At 49.5% G+C, this 21,794-nt stretch overlaps 2 protein-coding genes across 7 annotated transcripts in view; one reads left to right on the top strand and one right to left on the bottom strand.

The window, feature by feature from the left end:
- Positions 1-21,794, bottom strand: part of RAD21L1 (RAD21 cohesin complex component like 1) — a 122,776-nt gene that overhangs the window by 78,515 nt on the left and 22,467 nt on the right. For all 6 annotated transcript variants that reach the window (XM_056548893.1, XM_056548892.1, XM_056548896.1 and 3 more), the window contains exons 2-5: positions 11,943-12,109; positions 6,418-6,547; positions 6,230-6,329; positions 5,721-5,812 (exon numbers count right to left, since the gene is read on the bottom strand). In XM_056548893.1, the coding sequence (XP_056404868.1) occupies positions 5,721-5,812; positions 6,230-6,329; positions 6,418-6,547; positions 11,943-12,086 (466 nt within the window). In that variant the 5' untranslated portion in view covers positions 12,087-12,109. The remainder of the gene's footprint in view (positions 1-5,720; positions 5,813-6,229; positions 6,330-6,417; positions 6,548-11,942; positions 12,110-21,794) is intronic.
- TMEM74B (transmembrane protein 74B) overlaps positions 19,137-21,794 on the top strand; it is a 64,761-nt gene continuing 62,103 nt past the window's right edge. The window contains exon 1 of the mRNA XM_056547688.1: positions 19,137-19,256. Coding sequence (XP_056403663.1) covers positions 19,137-19,256 — 120 coding nt within the window. The remainder of the gene's footprint in view (positions 19,257-21,794) is intronic.

Genomic DNA, 21,794 nt, shown 5'->3' with positions numbered 1-21,794 from the left:
TTGGGCAGGGCAGTAATGGTGGCTTGTAAGTTCTCAGTGGGGAAGGAGCCTCTCTCTATTGCTAGATGACAGGCTGCCGCCAGATGAGGGGATAGCAACAATTGGCATTTTTTGTAATAAGAATTTATAAAGCCATCCGGACCTGGGGCTTTGTCTGGGGGCAATGAGTTAATCGTGTTGCGGACTTCCTCCGGAGTGATCTCCCCATTGAGGGAAACAAGTTGTTGGGCAGAGAGAAAGGGGAGGTTTAGACGAAACAGAAATGAAACAGTTAGATTATGTAAGTCTGGAGGGGGGGGATTAGAAGAGCCAAGATTGTATAACTGGGCATAGAAAGATTGAAAGCCGTTAGCAATGTCGGTGGGAGTGTAGAGTTTCTTATGAGATAGTGGGTGGAGCAGGAAAGGTATTCTGGATTTAATGTGCCGTTGCTTCAATCTGTTTGCAAGTAGCTTACCCGTTTTATTATTATGAGAGTAGTAAGTGGCCTGCATTTTACGGAAAGCTTTTTCATATGTGGAGAGAAGAAGACAACGCAATTCTCGTCTATGGTGAGCGACCTGTTCTGACAGGGTCGCCGAGGGGGTGATTTTGTTTGCTTGCTCCGCAAGTCGCAGAGCTGTAAGTGTCGCTTGCAGTCTCTCCTCCCGTTGTTTTTTCAGTGTGGAGCTATACTTTATGCAGAGGCCACGAATGACCACTTTATGGCAATTCCATAAGGTCAGAGGGTCTGTGTCTGGTGTCGCGTTGGTTTCGAAATATTCAGAAATATCTCTATGGAGACATTGGGTATAATGTGGGTGGGACCATAGCAATGGATTACTGCGCCACGAGTATGTTGGTGGTGGAGAAGCGCTATCTTTAAGTTGTAGAGTAACAGCCGCGTGGTCTGACCATTTAATTGTTTCAATGGTGGATTTAACGGCAGCAGTGAGGAGGGACCTGTCTACTACAAACAAATCGATTCTGGAGTAGGTATTATGTACCCCAGAATGGAAAGTGAAATCTCTTTCATCGCCATGTTGAACCCGCCATATGTCATACAGCTCAGCGTTGTGGAGGATAGTGGAAAGAGAGAGTGAGGAGAAACGAGAGGTAGAAGAAGAGTCAAGGGTCGGATCTGAAATAGTGTTAAAGTCTCCACATAGTATCAAAGAACCCCAGGGGGATCTGAGCACCACTCGCAAAAGGCGTTTAAGAAAGCTCCCAGCTCCTGAGTTCGGTGCATATAGGGAGACAATTGTGTACCGCAAAGCATTGATGGTGCATCTGAGAATCACATACCTCCCATTTGGGTCTGAAACAGCTTCCTGCAGGATGAAGGCTACCGTGTTCTTCATCGCTATGGTGACCCCTCTGGACTTCGAGCTATAGTGGGAATGAAAAAGATGTGAGTATGAATGGTGTTTCAAACGGTGAGCATCTGTTTTCAGTAGATGAGTTTCTTGAATGCACAAGATGTCGCATTTCAAAGATTGATCTTCTCTCCAGAGATGCAACCTCTTGTGGGGGACATTAAGTCCATTCACATTTAAGCTAGCAAAAGCTAGGACTATCTTGGCAGTAAACAAGTTAAAAATGCTAAAGCAGTTAGATAATAGGTTTTGTAGGGACAGGACGCACCTCCCAGCCAGCATGCGCCTGCCATTTGAGAATAGACACTGTTAGAAAGACCGTGAGCAGTAGAGCCTACTAAGGCTAGAACAAGAATCAACACAAAACAAGTAAAAAGAACAAACACAAGGAAAGAAGGAGGCATACTAAGGAGCATGCCACCCCATGGAGAGTGGGGGTTAGAGTCCACTCTGCAGCCGGTTAGCACAGAAACACCGCCAGGGCCCGCATCACCCTAACCTGATAATGTGCAATACCGCAGGTTCAGGTGTCCGTCCAGTCCTTGGAAGCAGGTGATAAGCGCGTGGACTTGTCCCGGGTAGGAGAGGAGGCTTCACGGGTTAGAAGAGAAATGTTCCACTTGTGGAGGAAAGATTCACCTTCCGATAGGGATTTAATCACATGAATAGCATTTTCTATCTTGACCAGCAGGCGGGTTGGAAAGCCCCATCTGTAAAGGATCTTCGCCTCACGAAATGAGGAGGTGATAGGGACCAGGGCTCTGCGGGCTTGTAAGGTGGCAGCAGAGAGATCCGAGTAGATTGAAATTCGATGATATGGAGCCGCCAGGCCATTGTTGCGCCTAGTAAATTCCATCAGGCGTTCTTTTATATGGAAAAAGTGTATCCGGGCAAGAATGTCTCTAGGCACTGTGTCTCCTAGGTGTTTCGGGCGGGGGACACGGTGCGCTCTGTCCACAATTAAGTCAGCTTCGGTACAATCAGGTAGGGTTGCTTTGATCAATTCCCTGACATAACCTGGAATATAAGCCGATGCAATTGATTCAGGCACGCCGCGGAGCTTAATATTGTTGCGGCGGCTGCGGTCCTCCAGGTCCGCCACTTTCGCTTTCAAGGTGGCAATGTCGTCCTCTGCGGCATAGTGGAGGTCAATAAGATCATTATGGGAAGTTGCAAAGTCCCCGAATTTCTGCTCAATGTGATCCACCCGTGTTTCCAGTGCGTGGAGAGATGGTTGTAGGGGTTGCACCATGGTCTGGATATCTTGTAGGAAGGTATTGTGCAACAATAAAAGCATGTCTCTCATCTTAGTATCTGTGAGAGACACGTTTCCCACAGGTATTGCTGCCAGTAGATTAGGTGCCGGGTGACGTGAGGTCTTGGGAATATGATTGCCTACCTCTGTCCCCGGGTCACTGCATAAGGAAGGTGGGTCCTGCAGGCTGGTGAGCAGGCTGCCGCTTTCTGCCGAGGTTCGGCCTGAGGGGGATGAGTCAGCACTGCGGGGCCTGGGCCGGGAGGCCTCCCGTTCCCCCTAGTCTTCTGCGCCTCTCTCCTCACCCGTCTGCAGCAGCCGAGATGAAGCTGGGATCAAGAGGGCCGGATCTGAAGAGGACCTCCGGCGTGATCGGTGAGTATGCTGGACATCCCGATCTTTGTGCGGGGAGGCTGGAGGAAGGGGGAGAGGCGCAGTGTTTGGGCCGTCGGCGCCATTTTGAGCGGGGCTTCCCCTCGACGTAAAGCTGAATTTCGCCAGGAAGTTGCGGCGGTTCTGTCTCCTGCGAGTCACCGGCATCTTCTGCAAGGTATCGTCTTTAAGCGGAGTAGTTTCTGGCGGTATTGCGCTGAGTATATGTCGCTAAATGCGGGTCAAGGCACGGAGCTCCCTCAGCGTGCGTCCATGCGCCCCGGCAGCCAGACCACGCCCCCAGGCAGGCATCCTTGATTTCCACCAAGGAAGACAAACTCCCCTTGACCCATGGACGCCAGTGCCGAACGGAGAGACTCCATTCAGAATGGGGAAGCAGAAGATGCCGGGTGAGATGATCGGGAACCAAGATTGGGCGAACAGAAATGCCTTACTTGGGGATCACAAAGAGGTTGGAATAAAACCCTCGAAAAACGTTCCCCTGAAGGAACCTGGACAATAACTCCCTGGATGAAAGGGAACTGGAACGTGCCCTGAACTGCCTTTGCTAGAGAGGGGGACGGGGGACCGGGAAGGAAAAAGCAATCCCATGGAAGGGAGGTAAATTCGACCCTGTATCCTTTGACTACCACATCCCTGACCCGGCATGCCTGGACCACGCACGTTCAGGATTCCTGGAAGGGGAAGAGGCAACCCACCATCTGAGAAAAGTCGGCGGGTGGGGGCGACCCTTCAGGTCGAGGTAGGCCTATGGGTGCCTGATGGGGCCGGAACGGTTAGCAGACCTCCGGGAGAGACGGGTCAGGGTGCCACCAGGCGGATTCCAGCAGGGCATCAAATTCAGCGTGAGGGCTGAAAGTCTTGGGTGCTGGACGGGCACAGAAAAAGGAGACTTCTGGCGCCATGTCCGAAGTTCCTGGGTCCTTTAGATGGGAGGTGTCTCTTATGGTCGAAACCAATGAGTACACCACATCAGGTATATCCGTGCGGTCGTCGGATGCCGAATCAGGAACCTCATCCACAAGTTCTCCAAGAGAATGGGAACAAGGTGAAGCAGCCATGGAAGGGGTCAGGCAAGATTAAAGGGAACTGTTGGAGCCATGTCCGAAGTTCCTGGGTCCTCTAGATGGAAGGTGTCTCTTATGGCCGAAACCAATGAGTGCACCATGTACGACATATCTGTGCGGTCCTCCGAGTCAGAGGCCGATCGGAAACTTCATCCACAAGTTCCCCAGGTGAATATGAAAGTGTGAGGCGGCCCTTGCTACAAGTGGGAGCAACGGGGCGATGCCTGAGAGGGGAGCGCCCGTGCCTGCCCAAAGACTCGGGGGATGAGTCAGATGAAACACCCCTATGACGCTGCAAAAGCGTCAGTATAGGGGGAAAGCGGGACCCTCCGAGGGGCCGGTGTAGGGAGGGCCTCTCCAAGGCAGTCACCACATACCGGGAGACCTGAGCCAAGTCAGATATAGACTGGGAGAGGGAGGGAACCCAGGCTGGAGGGTCGGCCAAACCCACCAGATCTGGAAGAGCAACCGGGGTAGAAATAGCAGGGGGGTCTGGGGGAGCAGTGGTGTAGGCCGAACAAGTGGTTCAGCAGAACCGGACATTTTTTAAGTTACAACCTTTATTCCCTAAGGCAGCTGTGAGTAGCATTTTGCAATGCCCATGAGAACTGTGGATGAGATGAGAAAACCTCTGAACCAATAGCCAGAGGGGGCTGTGCTAAACCCAAGGGCTCTGTGATTGGCCCTGCAACAAAAACCCCTATGCGCGCGCACAGCGCTGATTGGGGCTTAGTTCGCGCCCTTATGCAGGCTTCGGCGGCTCTGGGTGGGCCGAGTCAACGCCGAAGTAAAATACAGCCCGGACCTTAATGGTGGGACTTACTGCCGGCAGCCACGCTGCGGAAGTGAAAGTAAGAACGGGCGTCGAGCGCCCGCAACGAAGATGAGCGCCGCAGCTGTCTTCAGCAGTCGCGTTACAGTCAAAACACCATACACACATGTCCAGTGAAACACCAGACACACTGCTCAGCCCCGGATATAATAAAAATTCCCCCGTAAAGGCAAGGAGGGAAATCCCTCCTGGCTAGCCCCAACAGCCCACATATAGAAGAGTGGGCCAAAAACTAGGGGTCTCCAGAGGTTAAAAGGGAGGGGAAATACTCACCTCAGTCAGAAGAACTTACCTCATGAAGTCTTCCCTATGAAGTCTTCAGCCAGCTTTGTCACCTGCATCATGCCGGGCTATCATGTGCGAGCGAGGCGAGAAGGGAGGTGGGGGGACCCGGACCCATGAGGTACAACCCCAGGCGCTGACCGTTGGCGAGAGGGGGTTAACAGTACATCCAAGATGCCTACCCCCTCAATCGCAATGGGGATACAGTGAACCGCAGTTCCTGAGTCCCCACCTAAAAACTGTAAATAAAAGGGAATAAAAAAATCTAACACGTCCCTAAACTTAAAAAGAAACAAAAAATATGAGACCTGGTCTGGGGAGAACTCCAGACCATGTTCACCTCCTTAAGACACTAAGCTAAAACTGATTACCTCAGGTGCCTGTAGGCGGGTATACCCTGCTGGGAAGAGCCGACTTTTCTTGTTGCCATAGTGTCAAGCCTCCTAGGAGACAGCAGCATATACCTATGGTCTGTGTCCCCCAATGGAGCTGATAGAGAAATGATGCATAATTTATATTCAGATCTATGTTCTCACCAAAGCTATCATGTCTGATGAGCTCCTCTCGAATTGTGATCTCCTCCACTCGGCTCTGATTCAGAGTAAAATGATCAGCCACATCAATTAAACTGTAAAAATATAACAGAAAAATGTACATTATGTTCAAAAGGGCTCAAAGTAAGTTCAGATCTGATAATGTGATCTACAGAGTGCTGTTCCGGACACTCCTATACTGTCCTTTTTAGCTCATGTGAAACTACTAACTTTAGCTTCCTGGGAGATGTAGTTAAAGACCAGCTAAAGACGTAAAAACTAGGGGCCACTGTTAAAGAATATAGATGCCCTAATTTAAAAAGACACATGTCATGGGTTGTAACGTCAAATTATATTCATATTGTTTCCTCATTGACACTTTGACACACATAGTATTTTGGCACTCATTTTGCCATGTAAACATAACCTATAAGGGTATGTAGGGCATGATACTAAACAAACTAGTTGTACAATTTCCGCAGACAGGAAAAAAAATTTATTAGATCCAATACTTTAAATCAGGCAACTGCATATCAAAGTCTGGAAATTCTTCAGGAAGAGTGATAGCATTGTAACTGGCTTCTTGGTTATTTTCTGTAAGATCCAGAGCTCCTGCAAACATAAAAAAATATAGACAACAAACACAATTACAACATATTAAATTTATTGCAAGTTTTTTGAGTCTGGGAGTTGAAGTCACCTGGACGAAATGTAATCTTCATATTGAGTAAGGCTTCATTACAATCGGCTAAAAGATATTTTGCCTTTCGGTGGTATATACGTACAACTCCAAGAAGTAAATGACCTGAGGTCCTAAGGGCTATCACAACCTGTTGTATAAAATAAAAAAGGGGATTTTTATACTGCACCTATGATTAAAATGTAAAGAACTAAATAAAAGTATGTAACAATTTTGTGCAAGAAGAAGATTCCCACAGCAGCCTTACACTTTCAGCTAAGGGCTTGTTTACATTAACGTCTGTCCCCGTTAATTCAAGCCCGTTCTCAAATCCATTTTTGCCTTTTGAAAATGGCTGTATATAAATCCCATTGATGTCAATGGGATTTTTTTTTACAGTCCTTTGCAAGCAGTTTGCACCCTTTGGTTCCTAATCCGTTATTTTTGGCGGCAAAAAGACGTTGCATGCAGTATTTTTTTCCCTGTCAAAAATAATGGAATAAAAGTGGATATTATAAATTTAATATTGAAGTCTATGACAAATATATAAAAGCCTTTAATGTCATCCGTTTGCACCCGGTTTTTATTTTCCGTTTTTGAACTATTACTTCTGAGCATACTTGTTTCCATGATGGGAGTAATAGTTCCCCCCCGGCTGCAGGAGTCTGCGGGAAGCTGGGGAGGCTACATTAGTGCTTGTACTACTGCCCCCATCATAGAACAGAGTCTGTTCCATGTGGCGGGTAGTAGTACAGGGGCTGAGGGATTAATTGCACCGGGTCTTACTTCTGAGACCAGATGTGATCAGAAGTTATTAACCAGGGGAGCAGGCGACATGCCCCACTTCCCTGCAATGTATATGGTGTGTTTTACTTTCATTTTCAAATACCCTGCCGGGAGCCCTGAGTGGCCAGCACTGAGTGGCCACTCAGGGCTCCCGGCAGGGTTTTTGAACTTGTACTGTGGATATTCACAATTTATTCCCCTCGACCCCTCCACATCTTCTAGCGCAATTAGAGCACACAGCGGTGACATGTCAGTCCATTCCCCACTGCTCATCCCTGTACCCGACGGAGATGAGCTGCGGGGGAATAGACTGGCATGTTCCCGCTGCGCGCTCTGATTGTGCTAGAAGATGAGGAGCGGCTAGCCGGGAATAGTCGGGTACCGGTGGCGAGGAATGGAGCGCAATAACAGCACACAGCAGAGAGATTTATTACAACCTGTGTAAAGGAAGAGTGGAGCAGTTATCCATAGCAACCAAATTGCTACTTTCATTTTTAAAAAGGCCTCATATAAAATATAAATGAGATTTTGCTGTACTCAACATAAAATCTCTTAGCCTTCATTGGGGGACACCTATACTGATGTATATGCTCTTGCCACTAGGAGGCGCTGACACTAGGAAAAAAAAGTTGTCTCCTCCCTGGCAGGATATATCTGCCCACTGGAAGTGAGGTTATCAGTTTTGTCACAAAGCAGTAGGAGAAGCCAACAAAGAAATATGTCCAAAAGGACCCTGGAAAAGAATCCCAGATAAAAAAAAAAAAAAACAATAACAGGAAAAGAATATCCGGACAAAAAAATGAAGAAATAGGTGGGTGCAGTGTCCCCTAATGAAGGCTACAAGAAAGATTTTACAGGGAGTACAAAAAACAAAAACAAAAAAAAGCACCTTTTCTCGGTCGCTCTTCATTGGGGGATACTGATGGGACGTACTAAAGCAGTCCCCTAGGGTGGGAAGAACAATCACTAGTGAAAGGGGGTCAGTCCCGAGACTGAACCCACTCGTCCGTAAGGCCTGCGGTCCATGGAGATGGACTCGTATGCCAAAGGAAGGGACCGTGCTTCACAGAGACTCTAAACCTATGTCATATAGAGAGACAAGAAAAAGGTCGACAAGGAAGCCAGATGGGCCATCATGGAAGGAAGTAGGAAAACAACTCCAAGGAACACAGAACCAGATAGAGGGCCAGCCCGGCTGGAAAACAAAAATGGAAAAGGGCACAACAAGAGAGGCCCATCCAAAGTCAACAGATTCAAGAGAACATGGCGGAAAATGGAAGAAGTGCGGCACAGAGAGACCATCCCACAAATGGGAACGAGGAGAAGTCTGGGCAGGATCGCTACACATGTCCGAGACCTCAACCATCACTAAGGCCACAGCGTCCCAGGATAGTGTCCCAGACAAGAAGGGCCCCAGCGGTCCAGGCAGACCAGAGCACACTGAAGCAACAACCCGTCAGGACGGGAACAGAGGTGAAAACAAAAGGGAACCCGGCTGGGACACCCAGGCTCTGAACACAGGAAGGTTACTCCGGAAGACCGTGTTGTCAGTGTAGTGCAACTGACACAGTCAAGGGAAGGAGGAACACACCCTACCAGGGAGAGTGTGCCGAGGGGGAAGAAGAGCAATGGCAGGACCCAAACTACAGATGGCGGCTACCGGCTGTCGCCAAGCCATACATGATTAAATAAACCCCCCTACAGAGGAGAGTGCCATGGCATCATGAACAGCAGTAGATAACCAAGAAACAGGAAGAGAGCCAGGCTGCAATAGTGGGCAGTAAGCACACAGGCTGGCAGTGCAAAGCTCTTCAGAATGCTTTCAGCTAAAAACAAGGGCCCAGCCAGATACCCCACCTATATAGTGGGAAGAGAGAGATGGTTCCATTTCGGCAGTAGAGAGCGCCCAGCACTGACCATGCCAAACCCCGATTCCCATACCCCCAGTGAAGGGAAATTGTAAAATGTGTAAATGCGCCAGGCACTGTAGGAGCAGGGGAATGCCAACCTTTGGCAACGGGACAAAGTACTGGGCGGATGTAGCCCCCAGGAATCAGAGAAAATATCGTAGAGCCAAATTGTGTCCCAAGAGGGATCGAAATCCTGGACACTGGCTGGGCAAGATGCAAAGACGTGACTACAAATGCAAGGAAGAAGCACACACGCACCCGGCAACCAACAGGGTTGAAAGAAACACCCCAACGGAGTGAAAACCTTGGGCCAGATGGGCGCCAACGTAGCCAGTCTGGTCGTGTGTAAGGCAACAGAGCAGGCACCTGAGACACCCTGCACAGGAATCCAGGAAGATGAACGCACAAGAACATTACTTCAAACCTCCCATAGAAAGTGGGGTACCGGAGTGCGGCCTAGCTAATGGGCAACCTGGTGGTGTCAAAGACCCAGCAGCAGACAAAGTCTGGCTGACTGGCATCAGTCCCATGTAACTGCTGGGACTCACATCCAGATTCCTCACACTGGCAGTGAGGTACGGGAACCTGGCCATGCCCGTGGCAGCAATGAGATGGGAGACAGATGGCAGCGAAAAACGTGCAGACAACAGTCTGGCTGAACAAGAAAACTTCCAGGCGCTAGCGAAATGGGGGCGATGGCCAGATAGGTGATCACTGTGCCCCTCTGTCGCATGTGGGAGGGAGGGGAGGCCTAGGAGCCATGGATAGTATCCCCACCGCCCTGAGAACGGAGGAAGCTGAGGAGCCGTGAATGGCATCCCCATCAACCCGTATAAGGTCCATAGGACACGCTGGGTCACTCCTTTGTACACCTCGCACATCAGTGAGGTACCGAAACTACAGCCGCAGATACATCAGCTATGTGATGAGTGACAGGCAGAAGAGGAAACCACGCAGATTAATGTCTGGCTTACTGGTATGGGTCCATAGTTTACAACAAAGCACTCCATCGGACACCTCGCACTAGTAGTGAGGAACCGGAACTCCATCCACAGATACATCAGCTGTGTGATGAATGACAGGCGGCAGAGGCAAACCGTGCAGACTACTCTCTGGCTTACTGGTATGGGTCCATAGTAGACAACAGGTCACTCCTGTGGATATTTCGCACTAGCAGTGGAGTACCGGAATCAAGCCGCAGCGAGATGACAGGCCAGACTACTGTCCGGTATCATATTGTACGACACGCCAAGAACACCCCCTTGGTCACCCACGAACACACCAGCTAACGGAGCCACTCCGTCAACAGAGTGCCGCTGACCCCCCCCCCTACAGTGGGGGAGGAGCGGTGCTGGGAGAAGCACCAAGTTAAGGACCCTTGCAGCGCGCAAACCTGGAGAGGAGGTACATTCTGTCCTCCCGGTTCGCGTACTGGCTCAGGGGGAAAAGAAGGGCGGAGACCCAGCTAGGGGAGAGTCGGCGGGTCTGCTGCAGACCAGTTGGCATGCAGGTGGCTCCGGCATTGGCTAAGAGCGGGGAGCCGCAGCAAGAGAAGTGCTGGCGGCTCCCAGCAAAAAAAGGACCGCCAGAAAATAGAAACTTGCAGAGAGCTGGGGATGCAGCAGAAGCTTCATGAATAAAATAGCAGTGTTAACCCATCACTGCCTGGACCCCCACCCTAGACACTATAAATAGCCCCAGAAACAGGGCTACTACTGCTCGTTCATCAAGGGGGGGGAGGTAGGGCGATAATGGGGGGGCATACTCACCTCAGCTGCCACATACTCACCCTTGACGGCTTCAACCAGCATTTGGCCATGCTGTATCATACCAGGATAAGATAGCAGGGGAAGTGGGGGCCCGTACCCAGGGTACAACCTCCAGGCGCTGGCCGTTGGCGATAAGGGTTTGACGGTCCATACTCTTATGTTCCATGCCCCTTTGTCGCATATGGGGGAACAGGTAGCGCCATGCTCCTGAACCCCCACCTGAAAAAGGGAAACAAAAGGGAGCCAAGAACAGCCCTCACTAGCTGACACTGGCTAAAACTGATTACCTCACTTCCAGTGGGCGGGTATAACCTGCAAGGGAGGAGCCGACTTTTTTTTTTCCTAGTGTCAGCGCCTCCTATTGGCAAGAGCATATACCCATCAGTATAGGTGTTCCCCAATGAAGAGCAACCAAGAAAGAAGCAATCTTATTAGTTGGGATGTGCAACTGCACCACTCTTCCTCTACACAGGTTTTCATAAGTCTACCCCACAGACCCTACCTCGGAAGCAGTGCATTATAAGAGTAACAGAGTGGCACCAAATTATATCACCCACTACCATAGTCTGGCACAACTTTCCTCTTAAAAATAATTATATATATTCTAGAGAAAAGATGTTTCTCATGTGCTCTGGTCTATAAATTATGTAAAAGGCAACGGGGCAGATTTACTAATCCTGCAAAAATTTTGACCAGAAAGTCTAATAAAGTGTCAAACGTATCACAGTGGCTTATGTTGTATATGATAAATTTGATGCATCTTTAGACACTGCAAGCTTTCTGTCACTCATTGGTTGTCTTACTTTACCTCAACATTTTGCACCAAAATTTAGGTGCACAGAGTCAGAGTAGCATATGAACACCCCTCCCTTCCCACTAAACCACACTCTGCGACTGACCAACACCTCCAAAATTAAACCATCTGCTAAATGTGTATGTATCATACAATAAGTGTGGCACAAGGCATGTATGGCATTTTTTTGGCATAAATGCAGCCAGACTTCTGGTGCATTTATAATGGTAAATCCGCCCCACTGACTGTGCAACAGCAATTTGACTGTAGAAAGAAAAGGGCACATACTTTTGGCTTCATGATGCTTTGGATGGCTGTTTCAAGGTTGCACTCAAATATGTGCGCCTTGGTTAGTTTCTTCTCCCAGTGTGCGGCAATCCAGATTTTAGATAGGATCCCTCGTTTGCCCAGAAGCAGACAGGTGTAAAACATACTTATTGCGTAGACAATGACAACTAAAGGGGGAAAAAAAATCAAATTTTAAAGAAATCTCATTACTCCTTTAGTAAGTAAACACTTATGGGGTAACTTATTAACCCCTTAAGGACTACGGGTTTTTTCTTTTTTGCATTTTTGTTTTTTCCTCCTCACCTTCTAAAAAAATCATAAAGCTTAAAATTTTCCACCTACAGACCCCCGCGATCACTGTACATCACCAGGCGTTCGTTTAGAATGATGGGTGCAGACAAAGGATAGGGGATAAGATGCCTGATTGCGGGAGTCCTGCCGCTGGGGACCCCCATGATCTTGCACGACGCACCCCGTTTATAATGAGTCCCCGGAGCGTGTTCACTCCGGGTCTGATTACGGTCTATCACGGGGCCGGAGCATTGTGATGTCAAGGCTCCGCCCCGTGTGACGTCACGCTCCGCCCCCTCCAATAGGCTTGCATTGAGGGGGGCAGAGCGTGACGTCACACGGGGCAGAGCCTAGATGTCACAACGTTCCGGCCCTGTGATCGACAGTAATCAGACCCGTAGCAAACATGCTTCAGGGACTGATTATAAACGGGGTGCGGCGTGCAAGATCAAGGGGGTCCCCAGCGGCAGGACCCCCGCGATCAGGCATCTTATCCCCTATCCTTTGGATAGGGGATAAGATTACTAAGCGCCGGAGTACCCCTTTAAGCTGACTGATCAGCTGGAAGAGGCTGATGAATCATTTCACAGTTTGCTCGTTTTCTCCAAGCCTAAAATCCGTCATTTCTCGGCATCCACTTGAATCTTGGCGCCATGAGTGACATCAGAAGAGTTGGCGTCAAAGAAAGAAATAATGCATTTAGGCTTAGAGAAAACATGTAGACCACGAAACAATTCTTCATCCTCTCACCAGTCAGCCAGCTTTAGACTGTGTTCCCACGGCAGAATTTCTGAGTGGAATTCCGTGGGAATATTCCTATTGATTTAAATAGAATTTTGCTGCACTGTCCACACAGCAAAATTTCCGTGGCAAACAAACACCCCTCACCCCAATTTAAAAAAAAAAGTTTTTTTTGCTATTTTTCTTTAAACTTTAGCTCACAACTAATTACTTTTCAGTCCTGCATAAAAATGCTCTCATATGGGTCTGTAAATAAATAAAAAATTAGAGTTACAGCTATTAAAGGGGTTGTGCGCTGCCCTGACTTTCGGAGCTCCGCTCACAGCGTCCGGAAGTTCATTACTCCAAACGCTGTGTGCGGGCTTCCGTGTTCGCGGCCCCTCGCGATGTCTCGCCCGCCCCCTCTGACAAAGTCTATGGGAAGGGGGCGTGGCAGCGGTCACGCCCCCTTCCCATAGACTTTTGTTGAGGGGGCGGGCAAGACGTCGCGAGGGGGCGGGCGTGACGCCCAGCGGCTGCGAACACGGAAGCCCGCACACAGCGTTCGGAGTAATGAACTTCCGGACGCTGTGAGCGGAGCTCCGAAAGTCAGGGCAGCGCACAACCCCTTTAAAAGGAGAGGAAGAAAAAATCGGATCCCCTGAGAAAATGACCAGATCGTAGTCAATAGCTGACTACGATCAGATCCGCAGCCCCATAATAGTTAATGGCTCCGTATTTGTCTGTACCTATCCATGCACAGATTTCGGAAGCACACATCGCCTGAAATCGTATCTGTGCATCAGAAGGTCAGATCGTGGTGTGAATGCAGCCTAAGAGAAATGTGTTTGCACTTTAGACTGACATCATCTTGGAATTGCATTACAACTGGTTGCATAGACACTCATGTCTGAATAAAATGTTTATCTTCAGGGGCTAGGTGGAAAGTTCAAATTTGTGAATGGTCTGTGATTTTTACCATCCCTGAAAAATGTAATAGAATAGTCTTATACATAAGAATGGAACATAAGATGAGCTTTCAGCTACATTTTAAAAGCATTATCTAATACATCTTCCATTGAGATGTACTCCCTGCAGAGATGAACATTCCAACTGGAGTCTATTCAAGGGTTTTTGTTGTTACAAACTACCATGGAAACCCTGATTGATTGTTACATTAGTAATAAATGAATACAGCCAAACTACATGAAGCCGATTAGACATACATACTTAAGGGTGTATTTACACATACTGCACATTTTATGTGCAGAATTTAAAGAGTACCTGTCACCAATTGTTCCTTATGTAATTATAAGGCACTTTGCTATTTCCTTGCTGTTAAAATTCTAAACCTTTATGATTGAAAAATCGGCCACTAGGTGGCTTTGTTCTGTTACCTGACGCAAGTCAAACAGTGAGTTTGGTCTCCCCCGGACTTTCAGAAGTCCAAACTCAGGAAGTGCGTGTGGGGCATGGCGAGGCACAGCTCTCGCCGGCTTCAGTGACGTTGCGCCTGCTGGGGAACGCCCACTTTCTCCTTCCGGGAGCTAACACAATGTGAGCAAGGGGAAGGGTATGATACACAGCTTTTTAACCCCTTAAAGACGCAGGGTGTACCCATACGCCCCCGTCTATGAGTCCTTAAGGACTTAGGACATACAGGTACGCCCTGCGTTTCTCCTCTCCCCGACGCTTGCCAGGCGGGGACCGGAGCGCGATGCCTTCTGAAATCATTCAGAGTTGATATTTTAACCTGTTAACAACCATGGACGTCTATACTCGTCCATGTGCGTCCGTCGGAGTATGATGCGGTCTACCGACTCGAGCCCGCATCATACTGGCTGGCCCCCAGCTGATTCCTGTAGCTGGGGACCGGCGTTAATAGCCGCAGCCGGCTATTATCCCTTTAGATCGCCGCTGTCAAAGTTGACTGCGGCGTCTAAATGTGCCTTTATCCCATCCCTGGTGGTCCAGTGGGGTGGATCGCCCCCCTGCAGCGTGATTGCGGTGGGCTGATCCACTGCTGAGGTAGCCTGAGGGCTTACCTCTCCTGTAGTGCCAGCTCCTGTGCTCAGAATAATAACCATCAATAATAATAAAAGAATAATAATTTAACAATCGAGCGCAGAGCACACAGATCAATGTGGTTCGATGGAATCACATTGATCTGTATGAGGAATCAAATGATTCCTCCTAAAAGTCCCCTAAGTGGATTAAAAGTGTAAAAAAAAAAAAAAAAAAAAAAGTTTAAAAACACACACATTAACCTCTTCTTTATTAATAGTTAAAATCACCCCCCCCCCCCTCCCCTTTTCACAAATTACCATATAAAAAATATATAAACATAAAAATAAACATGTCTGGTATCGCCGCGTGAATGTCCGGCCTATAAAAATATATTGCTAATTAAACCGCACAGTCAATGGCATATACACAAAAAAATAGCGTATTTTTGGTCACTTTTTATACCATACAAATACAAAACAAAACAAATATGGTACCAATAAACCGTCAGATCACGGTGCAAAAAATGAGCCCTCATACCGCCCTGTACGCTAAAAAATTTAAAAAGTTATAGGGGTCAGAAGAGGACAATTTTAAATGTATCAATTTTCGTGCATGTAGTTATGATTTTTTCCAGAAGTACGAGAAAATCAAACCTCTATAAGTAGGGTATCAATTTAATCATATGGACCTACAGAATAAATATAAAGTGTAATTTTTACCGAAAATGGTACTGCGTAGAAACGGAAGCCCCCAACATTTACAAAATGGTGTTTTTTCTTAAATTTTGTCGTACAATGATTTTTTTTTTCACTTTCGCCATAGATTTTTGGGTAAAATGACTGACGTCATTAGAAAGTAAAATCGGCGCAAAAAAAAAAAAAAAAAGCCCTCATATGGGTTTTCTAGCTGCAAAATTGAAAGGGTTATGATTTTTAAAAGGTAAAAAGGAAAAAACGGAAGTGCAAAAACAGAAAAACGCTTGGTCCTTAAGGGGTTAAAAGGCTGTCTGGGCATGCTGGGATTGGTAGTTTTGCAACATCTGGAGGGCCACAGTTTGGTGATCACTATACAGTGGTGTCCAAGCTGTAGTCCTCCAGATGTTGCAAAACTACAATTCCAAGCATGCCCAAACTGCCCAGGCATGCTTGGAGTTGTAGTTCTGTAACATCTGGCCCTTCAGATGTTGCAGAACTACAACTCCCAGCATGCTGGGAGTTTAAGTTTTGCAACATCTGGAAGAGCAAAGTTTGGAGACCACTATACAGTGGTGCCCAAACTGTAGAGCTCCAGATGTTGCAAAACTACAACTCCAAGCATGCCCAGACTTCCCAGTCTGGTTGCGAAACACAGAGTTTGTTACCTAACTCAGTGTTTCGCAACCAGTGTTCCTCCAGCTGTTGATAACTGCAACTCCCAGCATGCCCTTTGGCTGTCTGTACATGCTGGTAGTTGTGCCTTTGCAACAGCTGGAGGGACACTGGTTGTGAAAAAGTGATTTTTGTCTTACCATAAAATCCTTTTCTCGGAGGATCCATTGGGGGACACAGACCTTGGGGTATATGCTGTTGTTGCTAGGAGACTTGACACTAAGGAAACCAAAAAGTCGGCTCCTCCCAGCAGGATATACACGCCTACAGAGCCTGAGGTAATCAGTTTAGTCACCAAGCAGTAGGAGATGACCGAGAGGTAGAGAACCAAGACCAGTCCGATACAACCAGAACAAAAAATAACAGAACACATCCTCGGACAGGTAACCAAACACCAAAGAAAGGGCGGGAGCTGTGTCCCCCCAATGGATCCTCCAAGAAAAGGATTTTACGGTAAGACAAAAATCACTTTTTCTCTATCGGCTCCATTGGGGGACACAGTAGGACGTACCAAAGCCGTCCCTTGGGTGGGTAAGGAATCAGTCAGGTGAACGGCTGGACCACCGCCGCCTGCAACGCCTTATGGCCCAGAGTAGTATCAGCTGATGCAAAAGTATGAATCTGGTAGAACCATGTGAAAGAGAGCAAAGATGGTCATGTGGCCGCTGTGCAGAACTGCAAGGCCGAAGCCACGAAGTGAAAGGCACAGGATGCCCCGAAAAACGGGCGGAATGAGCCAAAACCCGGAAGGGGGAATCTTCCCCTTGCAGCGGTAAGCAGACCGGATCCACCGAAAAATTCTGGAAAAACAAAAAAAGGAGTCACACTGCCGAAAGGAAGTGACTGAGAGATAAGTCCGAACAGCCCTCTCCACAACCAGTTTGTGGAGCAAACTCCCTGGGATGAGAAGGGGCCGGACAAAAAGACGGCAGGACGATGTCCTCATTGAGATGAAAAAGTCTAAACCATCTCAGGTAAAAAGGAAGGACCTGGACGGAAAACAACTTGTCCTGGTATACAACCAGGAAGGCAGAACGGCAGGAGAAAACTGCCAACTCTGACACCCACCTAACAGAGGTAAGAGTAATAAGGAACGCCACCTTCCAGGGAAGGAGGCGAAGAGGAATGTCCCAAAGAGGTTCAAAAGGAGTGCCTTGCAGGGCACCTAAGACCAAGTGTAAGTCCCAAGGGGGAGAAGGGGACCGAGAAGGAGGGGCAGTGTGTGCCACTCCCTGAAGCAGGTCTGGACATGAGAATTGAACGCCAGAGGACTTTGAAAAGGAATGAAAAGGGCCGAACTTTGACCCTAAAGGGAGCCGAGAGCCAACCCTTGGGCCAACCCTGACTGGAAAGGGAAAAGAGGTCGGGGATGGAAAACCACGACCAGAGAAAAAAGGCTGAGATTCACACTAATGAAAATAAGACCGCCAGATATGGTGGTAAATCTTCACAGAGGAAGGCTTGCGAGCCCTCAGCATGGTGCAAACCACTTGGGAAGAGAAACCGCGGTCTCAACCTCCACTCCGTGAAAAGCAGAGATGGTAAATAGGGGTGGCACAGGGGAACTAAGATAGGAGGTCTGGGCGAGAGGGAAGGCACAGCGGTAAGTCGTTAGGAGCCTGACCGCGACGACGTACCACGCCCGCCGGAGCTAGTCTGGGCCACGAGAATGACGGGAACACCCTCTGCTGTGAGTTTCCTCAGGACTCTGGAATGAGAGGAAGGGGAGGAAACAGATAAGGTAGGGCCAGGCCCGACTAAGAAATAGATAAGGTAGGGCAAAGCCCGACCAGGAGAGAGGCGTTGTGGCGGGACGAGTAGAGGTCCACGCCTGGAGCGCCATAGAGGTTGCAGGTCACTGCAAACACCTCCGGATGTAGGGACCACTCGCCTTGGATGGCTGAGGACCAGCTGAGACAGACTACCTACCAGTTGAGTATGTCCGGAATGAAGATCGCTGAGATGGTCTGAAACTTGAGTTCCGCCCAGAAGGGAATTTCCCGAAGAAGCAAGCAAAGATAGAATTGTTCTAGTCCCAGCATGTTGATGGGGAGAAGGGCTTCTGGGGGGGCTAAGGCCAGACCCAGACCGGTCGGTCCTTGAAAACACCTCCCCAGTCCAACAGACCGTCAGGAAGGGGCAGGAAGGAGCGCCCCTGAAAGGCAGGGGGAAACTAAGCCACCATAGAAGGGACCGACAAGACTGTCGAGAAAGAACGATCTTGCAGTCGAGAGACAAAGGGGACCTGTCCTACCGGAAGAGAATCACCAGTTGAAGAGGTCGGTGATGAAACTGGGCGAATGGTATGGCCTCCACGGCCGCCAGCAACCGACCCAGGACAGTATACAAAAGTGAATGGAAACTGGAGCAGGATGCCGGGTTATCTGACTCCTCACAAGAGAGTCAGCCGAATGTCCGGCAGAGTCGAAAGCGGGCAGAGGCCGTGTCGAACTGGAGCCCCACGGGAGAGGTTGAACTTGTCACGATTAACCATCCAACCGAAGAGAAAACAAGGGATGGAGGTTGAGACTAAGACTCCCCAGAGTCTGAGCCCTGGTTGGAGCTCTGATCAGGAGGTCGTCCAAGAAAGGAATCACTGAAACAACTCTTGTCCGTAACAGGGCTATCACAGGCGTCAGGTCCTTGGTAAGGACCCGCGGAGTAGTGGTCAGACTGAAAGGGAGAGCCACAATAGAAAATGGCCGTCCAGAACTGCAAAGCGGAAGTACCGCTGATGACCGGGAAATATTGGAATGTGGAGGCAGGCATCCTTGATGTCCTCCGAGGGAAGAAAAACTCCCCTTGAACCATGGACTCCAGCACGGAACGGAGAGACTCCATTTGGAATGGGAAGCAGAAGATGCTGGTGGAGATGCTCGAGAACCAAGATTGGGCGAACAGCAATGCCCGTCTTGGGGACCACAAAGAGGTTGGAATAAAAAAAAAACTTGAAAACGTTCCCCTGAAGGAACAGGGACAATTACTCCCCGGATGAAAGGGAACTGGAACGCGCCCCGAAATGCCTCCGCTAGAGAGGAGGACCGGGAGGTCCGGGAAGAAAAAAGCAGTCCCATGGAAGGGAGGCAAATTCGACCCTGTATCCGTTGGCTACAACATCCCTGGCCCAGGAAACTGGAAAGTGCGTGTCCAGGCAACCCGGAAGAGTAAGACGACCAACCCCTCAGGCCAAGGTAGGCCTACAGGTGCCTGCTGGGGCCGCCAAACAGCCGGAATGGTTAGCCGACCTCCGGGATGGACGGGTCAGGAAGGAGCAAGCCCTTACCCCGTGAAGGAGCCTGGCTGGACCTTTGTTGGTACCAAAGGTCCGCAGGACCGGAAGGAGGAGGACTTCCGATGGAAAGTGGTTCTGCGAGCCTTATCCAGAGGTATAAGGAACTCTTTCCGCCCGTCGCCTCACTTCTTGAAAGCTGTGTCCGCATTCCAGGCTATAAGCCACATGGAGCGAAGGAGGGCTACCAGGTAGCCTGTGGCAAAGGCAACACAGCGGCTGCGCATGGAAGCAGAACCCAGAAAATCTCCGGCATAGGAGCCTCGGAGAGCTAGTCTAGAATAATCCCCTGGAGGGATCCTGAATACTACCCTGGCGGAGTTGGGAGACCATACTGAAAGTGCATCTGACACCCAGGCAGAAGCAAAAGCAGGAAGAAAGGAAGAACCTGCTGTCTCAAAAGGCAAATTATGCCAAGGTCTCCACCTTCTGGTCCGCTGGATCCTGGAAGGCAGCTGCAAAAGCCAACGGCAAGACAGTCGCCTTAGAGAGGCGGAAGACCGGTAGATCCACAGTTGGAGAGGAGGTCCACTGAGCAATGAGGTCCTTTGCGAAGGGATACCGCGCTTGAACCTTTAGTCAGGGTGCCTTCAGGCGGATTCCAGCAGGGCGTCAGATTCAGCGAGAGAGCTAAAAGTCTTGGGTGCCGGTCGGGCACAAAGAAAGGAGACTTCTGGAGACACGTCCGAAGTTCCTGGGTTAATTAGCTGGAAGGTGTCTCTTATGGCCGAAACCAATGAGTACACCACATCAGGCATATCCGTGCAGCCCTCTGAGTTGGAGGCCGAATCAGAAACCTTATCCACAAGTTCTCCAGGTGGATGAGAACGAGGTGAGGCAGCCCTGGAAGAGGTCGGGCACAATGAAAGGCAACTTCTGGAGCCACGTCCGAAGTTCCTAGGTCCTCTAGATAAAAAGTGTCTCTTATGGCCGAAACCAATGAGTTCACCGTGTTGGCAGAATCCCAGCGGTCCTCTGAGACGGATGCTGATTCGGAAACCTCATCCACAAGCTCTCCAGGTGAAAGGGAACGCGTTGAGGCAGCCCTAGATGAGGAAGAGACTGACCCGGTACGCGGCTCTGGAGAGCCAGAGCGGTGACTGCGGGAGCGTCCTCTGGAAGAGGGACGCTTGTGATAAGCTGAGGTAGTGGGGCGAGACCTATGATGGGAATGCCCGTACCTGTCCGAAGACCCCGGGAATGATTCAGAGGAAACACCCCTATTACGCTTGCGAGAAGCGTAGGGAGAAGGGGAGCACGTCCCCCCGGAGGGCCGACGGAGGGAGGACCTCTCCAAGGCAGTCACCACAGAACGGGAGACCTGCGCCAAGTCGGATATAGACTGTGAGAGGGAAGAAAACCAGGCTGGAGGGAAGGCCGAACCCACCGGGTCTGGCAGAACATCCCGGGTAGTAATAGCCGGGGGGTCTGGGGGAGCAGTGGTGCAGGCAGAACAAGTAGGTTCAGCAGAACCAGACATTTTTGTGTTACAGCTATTACAGGTGTAATAAGTAACTAAGAACCTAGCTATCTGTTTAGAGGAAGGAACAGTTCTGGGCACAGACATAGTAATAAAAAGGAACAGTCTCACCCTGGTCTGTGTCCCTCAGACTGCTGCTGTGAGGAGAGAGAGGGAGAGAGAGAGGGGGAGAGAGAGAACACGCTGGACCAATGGCCAGAGGGGGCGTGTCAATTACAAGGACACTTTTGATTGGCTCTGCAAACCCCCTGCGCACGCACAGCACTGATTGGAGGGGATTCGCGCCATCCTGAAAGGCTTCGGCGGCTCAGGGTGGGCGGAGCTAACGCGCACCGGGCGGCCGAAGAAATAACAACCCAGATAATGACGGCCCCGAGTGCACCTTGTGAACGCATGTGCACCTCAGGGGAACGAAGCGGGCGAACGCCGTCCGGAGAACACTGCCGAAAACGAAAGTAAAAACTTCTATGCGGCCGGGCTGAAGGAGCGCGCGCCCGCCAAACAGATACGCCGCGGCTACAGAGGACAGCCGCCTCATACATACTGTGCACCAAACACACACATGCCCGCAATATATAAATGCCACTGCTCAAACCTCAATAAAAACTTTCCCCCATAGAGTAAAAAGGGAAGGAAGAACCCCTTCTGGCCAGTCCCATAAAAAAGGGTGTCTCCAGCTGTTGAGAGTCTAGCACCTA

The sequence above is a fragment of the Hyla sarda genome, chromosome 12 (genome assembly GCF_029499605.1).
Source record: "Hyla sarda isolate aHylSar1 chromosome 12, aHylSar1.hap1, whole genome shotgun sequence".
NCBI classification, from domain to species: domain Eukaryota; kingdom Metazoa; phylum Chordata; class Amphibia; order Anura; family Hylidae; genus Hyla; species Hyla sarda.
This window is presented reverse-complemented; position numbering and strand designations above follow the sequence as displayed.